Source organism: Lonchura striata, chromosome 2 (genome assembly GCF_046129695.1).
Source record: "Lonchura striata isolate bLonStr1 chromosome 2, bLonStr1.mat, whole genome shotgun sequence".
NCBI classification, from domain to species: Eukaryota; Metazoa; Chordata; class Aves; order Passeriformes; family Estrildidae; genus Lonchura; species Lonchura striata.
This window is the reverse complement of record NC_134604.1, coordinates 35,639,189-35,651,665: the sequence shown is the minus strand read 5'-3', so window position 1 is coordinate 35,651,665 and position 12,477 is coordinate 35,639,189. Positions and strand designations below refer to the sequence as shown.

The 12,477-nt window shown below is 37.9% G+C and overlaps 1 protein-coding gene across 25 annotated transcripts in view; it reads right to left on the bottom strand.

The window, feature by feature from the left end:
* The window catches only part of DLG2 (discs large MAGUK scaffold protein 2), a 989,662-nt gene that overhangs the window by 406,933 nt on the left and 570,252 nt on the right, over positions 1-12,477 (bottom strand). Inside the window, exon 1 of one of the 25 annotated variants that reach the window (XM_021545068.3) lies at positions 2,207-2,347. The exons of the other annotated variants lie outside the window; for them this stretch is intronic. Within the exon in view, the coding sequence (XP_021400743.1) occupies positions 2,207-2,311 (105 nt within the window). The 5' untranslated portion in view covers positions 2,312-2,347. Of the gene's footprint in view, positions 1-2,206; positions 2,348-12,477 lie in introns of those variants that run through there. 25 annotated transcript variants of the gene reach the window in all.

Here is a 12,477-nt window from a genome sequence, read left to right as displayed (position 1 = left end):
TTAGGATGCTGCTTTTTGTATACATTATTAGTAGTGACCTGAAAAGCACTAGGGAAGTTCTGCACTCTGAATTTACTGTGTGAATGCATATATCAAAAGCCACTTATTCCACAAAATGGGACAACTTTCCTTGTACACAAAGACAACATTCGCCTTTCACTGTATCGAACAACACATGTAACAATCAAAGACATAAAATCTAAAAACTGTCAGAACTGATCTGAACCACGACTGAGAAGATGGGTTTGCAAACCAATTAGGGGAACTTCAAACGTCACAACCACCCTTCATGCACTGAACAGCACCCCCCAAAACACTGGAACATTAAATGGTTGAGAGCATCAAGGCAGACTCTTCCTCTAGCAATAACAGCAGAAACAGTAACAGTAAGAAACATCTACTGCATATCTGCCTCTGATATGAAGATGGTTTGGTTCTCTTTTTTTAATGGAAAAACTCCAGGAGAGGGCTTTCAGAAATAAGCTTTGATTACTGTTAGAATGGATAAAGAAAACATTTCCTGGCAAAGGAAACTGAAAGTTATGCACTATACATCAGGCACTAGGAGAGAACACCTGGAAAAGGACTAAGCATAGCATTTAGTAACACGAACAGAGCTGTCTGCTTAAGGCAGGAGAGAGGTACAACACAGGAATCAAAGAGCACAGTCCTAAAAATATTCAGCTTCAGGAACTCAGATCTCTCTTGCGCCTGTACAACAGCATTTCAACCTTGAAAATAATTCAAACATCTATCCCAAAAAACTGGCATTCAGATATGAGGCAGCCTTTCCCCCAAACCATTTGGACAGATCCAGTCTCCTCCTACCCTACCTTTTAGGCACCAATCCCACCCTCCAAATGAAACACATCCCCCTCCTCCAATAAATTATGATGCCTGCCACAAATATCACATTTACCATTCTCAGCCTGTTGTAAATCCTGACTTTCGCCATGGGATGTCTGGGAAAAACTAACACCTAACGTGATGGTCCTTTCCAAAAACTAAGCAACTTCACAGGCAGGTGCACCAATTCTGAGCACTAACATATAAAAACCCCACTGCAGACCTGACCCTGATACTAAATAAATGTTTGGCTGGGAGGACAAGAAATGGGAACATCGTGTGCTTCAGAGGAATGGGAGAAAAATGACATAGAAAATATTACAGCAAGAAGAACACAGAATCTGTGGGAGGCACAAGGTTTTTTAGGGCAGCCTTAACAAGGAGAAAGCAAGACACTCCAAAGTAAAAGTCAGCCCATCCTTCACATGCTATATGCTTTGTGACACATTTTGCAATGTCTTCTTCAATGATAAGTGCTCTACTCTCATACAAACAGGGGTTCAAGCTTTTTTTTTTGCTATCAACCCATCTGTTATTCAAGACCCTTTTGCTCACTTATTAGCACAATACTGATCTGACACAGCTAGAACTGAGTAATTCTTCTGGTTGTTGATCACATACTTAACAGTTCAGATGTTTGTCTCTTCTGCACAACATTAGCATATTTTAATTTAAAACTACCCTATTAAATTTATATTTCACATGAAATGAAGATACACAGAAGAAAGAAAGATACTATCTTCTTTCCTGTCCAGCGCATTCTACCTGGCTTACCTAACCCAGTCACCAAAAGCCATCTGCTATTAAAATATTTCCTGTGCACATTACATTAATATATATAAATAGCTTATTCAAAATACTTGGAACTAGAAGTAGCAACACATATGACGTAAACATAGAATAAATCACTTACTTATTTTATACACAATATACAACATTACTGTGTGCTATCTGGTGATAAGCAGTAATACCCATATGTTCAACTTATATTTAGTATAATTTTAAAGCCATATCTCAATTACATGTTTTTGCAGGAAGTAAAAATTATATGTAATATAGATTTTTTTCTTGATCATTAAAGTAACGATAAAATAGAAATACTGGCAAAATATATTGAATTCCAGATATATAGAACTATGCATTCTCTCCCCAGAAAAATTACCAGCTTTTATAAAAGACAGTTCTTTGCTACTTATCTTTTCATCAGAAAGAAACACAGAAGAGCTATGCTATGAGTTCTGAATTCATTCAGTACATCAGAGTTTAGTCAAATTAATTTCCCCCCCAAAAGAAGCCTACCCCTTAAAACTGAAATTTAAAAACATGCCTTATTTCAGAGATATGTTACAGTTTTCCTTACCGGGACAGAAGAATCAAATGAACCCTGTTCCCGACTCTCAATAGCTGAAATTGTTTTCAACCAGAGGAGATAGCTTGAAATATCAGATATTTCAGAATGCTCCATACCGAAAGCTACAAGATTAGCAGGACTGAAGTGAGACAGACTTGCAAAAGGAGGGCTTTGCCTGTGTTACATAAAGTTCTAATTAGATCTTCAGTACAAATTGCTATCCTAAGAATAAAAAGTTAATCAAAAAGTCTCATTGGAAGAATAGGAGGGCAAGATTAGAGATGAGACAGCTGTGGGACAATAGCACAACTAGATTCTGTGTCACTATTCAGAAGTGAAAATATCTGTGGGAAAATCAAAGTGTTCCCTTTTTGTTACTTTGGACTCAACTGTTCACACCTAGTTTATCCCAGTGGAACTCAAGAGACCTCTCTGTATTGAGATTCTAATGCAGCAAGCACCTAAATATCAGACCTCCTTAATGTCACAGACAACATATTTTCACAAAAAGAAGAACATTTTGAAAGTAACTGAACACAGATGTGGTGTGTGAACAAGTTTTGCAAGGACTTTTGGTGACAAACTGTAAGAGCCAACCTACAACAATTTGTTGAATTTGACTAAAACTTAGAAACCTACTCAAAACTACCCAAATAACAGGATAGCTGATGAATTATTTCTTATCTCTCCAAAAAGTTGAAATTCCAGTCTCCATTTCCAACGTACAGCTGAGAGCTCTCTTTACCTGCTCAAGTTCATATTCCTTGCACTTAAGGGTGGTATTGTAGAAATAAAAGGAGTAGTGACAGAACCCAAGGAAATGGCCTGAAGTCGTGTCAGTGGAGTTTTAGATTACAGATTAAGAAATACTTCTTCACCCAGAGGGTGGTTGGGCACTGAACGGGCTCCCCAGGGCAGTGCTCACAGCACCAAGCCTCACAGAGTACACAAAGTGTTTGGACAATGCTCTCAGGCACACCGTGTAACTCCTGGGGGCGTCCTGTGCAAGGCCAGGAGTTGGACTCTATGATGATTGTGGGTGCCTTCCAACTCAGGATATTTTGTGATCCTTCAGAGGCAAGACTTGACTGTTTTACCCATTGGTAAAATTCAGAGCACATAACTCTTGAAGATTTCAATAAGGTCAAGATTTCGTTACAATTGTCATTTAAGGAGGATGGTATAGAATATTTGCAGGCTGTCTGCTCAGAAAAGTCACACAATGACTGACATTACCAGGTATTTTCTGGAACAAGATGCTAAAGAAACTCTAAAGCAAATCTGAATGGCAGAACAGCTAAATAGCCATGATAAAATGGAAGTGTATCAGATATGAAGGATGAAATACTGGAAATAACCTTTATATTCTCCAATTCCTTACCTTCTCATAAAAATGGGTGTCAAAAAAGAAGCAGGATATAATTATTTGTTGAGAGGCAAGAGAGGTGAGAGGAGAGACGCTGAAAACTCCTAGTACAGGAGACAAGGAAACAAGTGGCCTTAAACACTATACCATTTACTGCGAATGAAACTTTTTTGGTTTGTCTCCTTTGTCATTTTGGGGCTCCAAATATTCACAGTCAAATTGATAAACAATGTCTTCAGAACCAAAACACTTGACAAACCAAGCAAAGTTTAGAAAATAATACTGATTTTTTTTAAAAAAACAAAGGAGCACTAAAAAACCCTACAGGTTTGTCTAGCTTAGAACAAAGTATTTCAAAAATCTTTCACAATGCAGCATAACTAATTTTTGATGAGCAGATTTTTTTAAAATTGATATATAATTTTCAAAGATAAAAATGGTACACAGCCTAACGTAAAACATGTACTTTTTTTCCCAAGAAAACTAATTTCTAAAAAGACCCAAAGAAGACTTTGCAACAAAACCCATGTAGTTTTGCAGAGTGGAAGTGAGGAAAGGAAGACAGAATGCTGCTTCTCCTCTCTACTTCTTCACTTAAAATTGCAGTTTAATGAGAAAATTCTACACTAACCTAAATGCTATAAAATACTTCAGTATTAACCAAAATGCAACATCCCTGTAAATATCTTATTTGACAAAAGGAATGTGTTCATTTAGCGACAATTATAAAATATGTGAACTGTATACACCCTAGAAGCAGGTAGCATTTTCTTTCCCTTTGAACTCCTTCCACAACATTCTGTACATTATTTGATATAAGGGCTTGAACAGGCATGTGGTTTCACCCAGTACAGCTGTTTTCATCAACTTATAGAATCAATTCATAGAATGCTTTAGGTTGGAAGGAACCTCAAGGATCACCCAGTTCCAACGCCCCTGCCATGGGCATGGACACCTTCCACCAGACCAGATTCCTCAAAGCCCCATCTAGCCTGGCCTTGAACAGTGCCAGGGATGGGGTATCCATACCTTTTCAGGACAACCCACGCCGGTGTCTTGCCACCCTCATAGTGAAGGATTACTTCCTCATATCTACTTCAAACCTGCTTCCTTTTCAGTTTGAACTAATTCTCCCTTGCCCTGTCACAACACACCCTTGTAAAAAGTCTCTCTCCGGACCTCCTGTAGCCTCTTTAGATAATGAAAGGTTCTGTAAGGTCTCCCTAGACCCAAATGATCAGTATTATTTGCTTCTCAGAAAACTGGAAGACTTGAAAATGAGAGCATAAATAACTCACCAATTCTTCATCAATTTGAAGAGCTGACGTTTAAACATTATCTTCTAGGACATGAGAAGTATTGTTTTTGGGAAAATGCTTGCAACAAGAAGTTTGTCTGTTGCATGACCTAGTGAGCTCATAGAATAAAGTTCAATTTACAGAGTACATTGTCCTGTAAATATGAGCGATCCAAACGGACCGTGACAGACACAGCTGAGTCCTTCAGCCAAGCCTCTGTGAAAACATCTTTAATAAAGGATAGAAAATCCCAAGGAGAAGAGAATGAGGGAACAACCAGACCAGAGAAGTCATGGTACTGCATGGCAAAGAAGGCATACCCACAAAGAGACCACAGCCAATGGGTAACCCCATGCTGAGCAGGCGCCCCTTCAGAGGGGTGTTTTGCTTTTGACAGAAACTGGTGAGCTTTCTCTAATTTTATTTCAGTTCATGCATTCTCTCTCTCCTGCTTTTTCAGTTTTCTTCCTGCTGCAGGGAGAGAGTGGTTCTGTGGGGTCTGCCAGATGGGGAAACCAAAACTTCATATACCAGTCCTCCAATTAAAGCACTTTTCAGAAGACCTTCCATCACATTTTAAAAAATGATCTTACAGAATACCTACAACTTTTCCACTATCTCTGAAAAAACACTACAGACATGTAATACCTCAGGTCAAGACAGTGATGACAAAACTTTAATAAAGAACTCAGACTGAATAAAAATCAAAGTATGACAAAATGCAAAATGTATAAGGCAACTACATCCCATAAAAGCTCATACAGTTTATACACAAAGACACAACCCTCCCACATTCTTCCTTATATTTTATAGGAAAAAAAAAACCCATTGCATGTTAGTTTATGCCTTATATGTGTAATGCCATTTATAAAAAATTTTTATTTCTATGAAAACAAGTACTGCTGTCAATCAAATGCATGGAAAATAATTTAACCAGTAAAATTACTTTTTAGAAGTTAATATAACAGATCAGCTGGGAATAGCTCACAATGTCTCCACCAGAGAATTTTAGAAATTGTTTAATTGTACCTCACCTTTTTAAACCTTTCCAACTGGATTACTGCCTTCCTATGAACATTAAAATGTTTAATTTTTAAAATAAATCTTAGATAATAGCTTCTATAAAGCCTCATTGGAGTTTTGCCAATCTAACACATTAAGAGCAAATGACAGCAATAACTGAGTGGTTTACAAGGGAAATACTTTGCATTAGAAGAATAAAAACAATATAGCTGTTCAATTTTTCATACAGGTTTATTTATTTATGGTTGCAGAACTATGTGGGCTGTTTAAGCCTAGAGGGCTGCACTAGTTATTCTTATTGAATTTTAAAGGGAAGTAAGGATAGAGTAGTGATTTGAGCTTTTTAGCCAAAAACTCCTGCATCACAGTGTCTGAACTTTTGCATCTAATAATCAGAGGCAGTATTATATTACTTTATATTACTTTCAGATAATATTAATATATTGCTTTATATTACTTTCAGATCAACTGATAATCTAATTCACTAATTTTTCCCACTAGTGCTTCAGCAGTCAAAGACCAGTCATTGCAGCAATTAAATTTTTTATTTTATGTCTTTAAAACTTTTTTGTTGGATTGAGTCTGAGCGCAAGATCTCTATAAAAATGTTATTTTCTTTCCCTCTAGCCTGCCCCTCTTGTTGAAACCCCACTGTCATTTCAAGATAAACTTAAAATTCCAAACAAATGAAGAAGTAGAATTTTCTGTGTGTTTGATGTATTCAATCTTGCCAACTTTTTTTTTCTCAGTCCTCTCAATTTACATATCAGGTGGATTTCAAAAGGATTCTTCTTTTTCTTTAGTTTTATATAAAAATGGGAAAAAAATAGCATGAATTTTTAAAAAGGAACAATTGTAGGTTAGATTGCCACTATGCAGTTGAGAAGGGTACTTAACATTTGGGTTAACTTCAGCATTCAAAGTATTGCCAGTAATACCAAGTCCCACCAACAGAGACTTACATGAGTAACATCTAAAATAGCGTTGGTTCCCGTGTTACACGGGATCAGTGTTAAACACTCTGCTGAACTGTGATCAGCATCAGTGGCTTCTTAATTAACTTCTGTATTTGAAGAAAAATGTCTTTTAAAGAAGTTCCAGTTACACTTAGTGACTTTTTCTGCTCTTATATTTTTAGTATTTTCTCATCTTACTCCAAGTTTACCAGTTCATTAGCACAAGAACTGCTTAAACTGTGTTGACCAGCCCAGTACAACATCCCAGCAATAAGGTCAGCTCAAACTGCTGAAACGAACATAAACTATTGATGGAAAAGCTTGAAGTAGTTCTGTTAAGAAGTTGCTTTGTATCTCTAAGTCTGCATGTGCCTCACTCCAAGAGCATAGCCCTGCCTTTAGCTGAAAATTCTCATACATAGAACAGCTGATGCAAACTGCCCCACTTGAACAAAGAACCCACTGCACCTTTCTACAGTAACAAGAAGAACCACTAACCTCAAAATGATGGAAATCTTTTCAACATACCCATGTTCATGGACCCAGGAAGCCACTGAGTCCCCACCAAGGGGACTGAGCCTGATGCTGCACCTCAAAGGCAGCCACAACCAGCAGGGACCCTTAAAGGTCCAACAAAAATAGATTTCAGGTACCCTTCCACACAGATGGGTTAAAACAAAGAGCCATTCAACAAATTGTGCAGGTAGGTTCAGTCTAGCTGTTGCCTTAGGACTAAGCTATGACAAAGGAGTTGAAAATGAAGCTCTTCCTCTGTTCTATGTACAATCCAAGAAAAAACATTTGTTAACTTTCTTACTGCAGCCTTCCCAGTGTGAAATGAAATGAACAATGACCTAACTCACAAATCTATCAGAAAACAGAAGAATCACATAGCTGTTCCTTCTGAGGCGCTTAAAGAAATGTCAAGACATCAGGCAGTAATGACATCTGGAGAAAACAAACAGGATCAATTTTCATTTCATCACCTCTCCTGCCCCTGGTTGGCTGCTGAACACCAAGAGTCTGAAAAAAGAATTCCCTGCACCTCTGTAGTTTTATTATTGCTTTTATTATTAATAACACGAAAACCTAGCTCCTTTACCCCTCATCCCCATGCTAGCAAATGTTTTTGCTGTGGGAATTCTGTTACCTTTTGCATTTTGCTGGTTTGTCAGATTTGCTGAACCCTCAAGTGCAAGAGGTAACATGATGAAATAGAAACTGGCAGAAAGTACATTAAAGTTATTATCACCTGAGGACAAATCCTGGCAAGCAAACCACAAGAAAAAAGACTTCCATCTGGAAATCAGACAAAGAGCATACAGGTAAACCCAGTAATTCCACTACTGCTTTGGCAATCATTCAAAAATGTGAAAATACAGATGAGTAGGAAAAAAATGTAGAAGTAATGGGACTCTGAAAAGAGGACAGAAAGGAGCAAAGGTGAAAAGGAAAACAGATACTAAATTTCAGATACTAAATGCAGTACCAACATGAATTTTGAAAGGGCATTATATAAAATGAGCAAAAGGAAACCTTTTGGCTAGATATGACAAGGGCTACCATCAAAGGATACAAGGACCAAAGAATTATGAATCTGAGGAGCTTTCTAAGTTTTGTCCATTCAGCAAAATATTTCTGCAATTCTGCATATTCAACTACTACTAAGAGCTGATTCATTTCTTTCTGTATTCTCCATATGATTAACATGGCATTTCTTGGTACACAAATTAGCTTAGCTGATAGACAGCAACCAGTGTTTAAAACCAAAATAACTAGGAGTGATAACCTCAATTTCCAGCACAAATTATTTAAAAAGTAATGTGTGAATTCCAGTTTTGTGCTGACTACATAGACTTAAATGCATCTCAGCTAAAAGATAAGATCCACTGAGAATACTGCCATGACAACTCAAGAAAAAAAAAGACAATATTTTTGCAGATTTATGCCTGCAGAAGTGATCAGATTGCTTCTACTTTTATACTTGAAGAAGCTGAGCAAGCTAGTAACTGCCCCAGAGGCAACTACTGTGTATCATGAGTATACACACTAATACGTGTAGTAGATCTACATGTGGTACCTTACAGAAAAACCACAGTGCTGTCAAATTGACCCACAACAAACTGGTACTGCTCCACTTCATATTTCTATAGGGTTTCACTTCTTTAAAATCATTAAAGATTTAAGTAATAATTGTTAAAAATTATAATACTAATTATAGTAACCTATAATTTTTTTCAAAGTTGTTGTAAATTCTATAGGCCAGAGTTTTCTGAAATACCCAGTGGGACCATCGGAACCTCATGAGGTTCAACAAGGCCAAGTTTTGAGGTCTCATACCTGGGTCAGGGCAACCAACGACATCAATACAGTCCAGGGGATGAAATGTATTAAAAGCAGCCCTGCAGACCAGGATCTGGGGGAACTGGTGGATGAAAGTTTAAATGTGACTGGCAATGTGTGCTTGCAGGCCAGAAAGACAACTGTACCCTGGGCTGCATCCAAAAAAGCTGTTAGAGAGTGCCCAAAAGGGGGCCATGAGCATGGTGAAGTGTCTTGAGGGGAAGCCACATGAGGAGAAGTTGAGGTCACTTGGTCTGTTCAGCCTGGAGCAGAGAAGTCTGAGGGGAGACCTTATTGTGGTCTACAGCATCCTTTTTGAGGGGAAGAAGAGGGGCAGGCACTGATCTCTCCGGCGACAGGAACCAAGGGAACTGCATGAAGCTGTGCAATGGGAGGTTTAGGTTGGAGATTAGGAAAAGATTCATCACCCAGAGGGTAGTTGGGCACTGGAACAGGCTCCCCAGGGAAGTGGTCACAGCACCAAGCCTGACAAAATTCAAGGAGTACTGACAATGCTCTCAGGCATGTGTGTGTGATTCTTAAGCCTGTCCTGTGCAGCACCTGCCTCTAAAGTTTTGCCTGAGCTGGTGGTACAGAGACCTTTCAAATACAGAGCAGCAAATGTGGCAACATCAGCCCCAGACTGAAGATGAGACCAGGATTCTGCTTTTTCTACTATCTTCTTACTGAACATCTAGATAAAAATTTGTGGTTCTTTTTCTTTCAAAATGTCATTTGTCTGTGTGCCCAGTTGCAGTCTCACAGAGCATGGTGACTGCTATACTCATGACTGCAAGACAGATAGATTTTGATAGAACCCAGATGTGTCTGCTGAGCAGAAACTGAGAACAGAAAGGGAAAAGGAGCAAGTTGTCTCCAAAACTTAAGTGAAACATTATTTCTGAATTCTTGGAGGCAGAAATGAGTTTGATACAAGTTTCTGTGCTTAGCACAGTCCCTGAGCACTGCTGTGTTGTCAGAACCAAACTGCACATACCAGATTGCACATTAGTGTGACTACCTTTGGAAGAGACAGCTGTGCTGGGACATGACCCTTTTCACATGCTTCTGCTCTCAGCTTTATGCTGGCACTAGAAGCTGTGCTAGAGGACATCAACTGGGTCATGAAACAGATCTCTCAAACACCTATTTTTTTCCCCCAAAAGTAGGCTCTGCAGAATGAAGAAAAGTAAAAACAGAGCTTAGACCTTACATTTTCAATGAACATGATCAGCTCTCAGGTGAGTGACAGTCACAACATAAAACTTGGACAAACCAGCATATGGATAAATTCCTACTCCCATGATCATGAATGCAAGAAATAGCAGCTCAGTACGGAACAAGTGTTTATTGGAATTTAAAAGCAAAACAAATGCAAACAAGGAGTCTGAAAAGAGAACAAGGAGCATTAAAAGCCTCAGCTTAACTTTTTTCATACCTGGCTGCAGAGTAGGCAGGTATATGCCCTCTGGAAGGGCAGCTACAGGCCTGAGACAGTACTCCATTCTGCTCTCATTTGAAATGCATAATGAAAATAATTTGTCTGATGTTCTGTTTGACCAATTATATGAACAATTTCAGCTGCTAAAGTAACCTGCTTCTACTTGCACAAATACTTAATCAGAAAGGCAAAAATCTGTATTAAAAGTACAATATATCCAAATCAAAACCAGCTGGTATTTTGCTAAATTGGATTTTATACTGTATTCATAGCTGGCTCCTGTGACTTAAAAGAAAGCTTGCACCAGAATTAGAATTTACAAAAAGGATTATTTTGTTTGTTTTTCTGATATTTGGTTTAGATATTACAGGACCTCTGTTTTCAATGCATAAAGAATTCCTTTTTGATCCCTGTATTTCCAGCTCTCAGAATGATGGAAGATTTTGCAATTAGATGAATATTGGAGACAACTCTTCTGATTAACTGTAGTAATTTATAAAAAATACTTATACAAAAAGATAAATGAGTATATGTTATTTAATTTATAAACTCTATTGTAATAATCTAAGGCTTATTTCAAAGCAAACATGGTTCTTAAAAGCAAAGTAATTGAGTCCATATTCCTTTCTTGACATTTTCTTGGCTTTATTTTTATTATACTTCATCCAAAAGTTACATGCAGACATGGGGAAAGAGAGAGCTAAATTGGCAAACCCTGTAAATCTTGTCACTACTATAACCAGAAACTCCCTTTAATTTTTTAGGCTTTTTTTTTTTTTTTTTTTTTTTTTTTTTTTTTTTGTGGAGAAGTCTGATATTTTTGTATACCAGAATAGTAGAGAGAGACATTTCCAAAAGGGAGATCAATTTACAGGTTGTGTCTTCGAGTCACACCAAAATAGCTGCGACCAATTCTATCTCAATCTGAGCCATTGCTCAGTGCCCAGCTACAAATTGTCATGCATCACCTTTCACTTCTTTTGTTTGATCAAAGACCCCTTGCTGAGTTGCTGTAAAGGGTTTGCATATTGGTATGCCCAATTTAAACAGTGGAACATTAGACACAAAGGCCACTTAGTATTATCAAGCCTTATTCCTAATCATTTTATGCAAAACATAAGGCAACTATTTCAGGGTCTTTTTTCCTTTTAGTCCAGAGAGCATCCAGTTTATCAATCCTGTTGAGACGTCACCAAAACATTCCACCAACCTCATGAACCAGCCTAAGAGACAGGAAGACTAAAATCATATTCTGTGGCCAGTGACATCACCGTATTATAGGGAAGATTAAAGACTTTCCTCTGTTCCAAGTTCCTGTGGTAGCAAGGGTCTACTTGGGTGAAAATGCCTGGATAGACCTAGGAGCAGATTACATGGCATGGCAGAATATAGAAAAAGTGCAGGAAAAATAAAAGACTTTGAATCCCTTTGGGGTCTACCAGTTTGTCTTTCTAGAGAATTGCCCCTCTGTTTTCAGATATGATGAACAGTTTATCCATGGATGAATAAATGTGGCAAGCATTAAACAAAAGTATGAATAGCAGGAGAACTATCAGAACACTTGTGCAGTTTTGGCTAATTACCAATGCTACAAACCCTGTCCAAACTCTACCATTCCCTTTCTATGTCCCCTTTCATCCCCCTCTGAAAATCCCAGCAGCCAAATTACATGTGAAGGGGAGAAAATGTTCTTGGCTTTTTGGGGCATCTAGGAGAAAAAACTTTGAAATATGGGTTTAAATAAATGCAATTCTAAACATGGTGCAACAAATGCAAATTAGGCATTAAGATATTTATGACTAAACAATCAGAAGGAGCCAAATAATGTGTAATTAAACCATAAATCGTTAAAA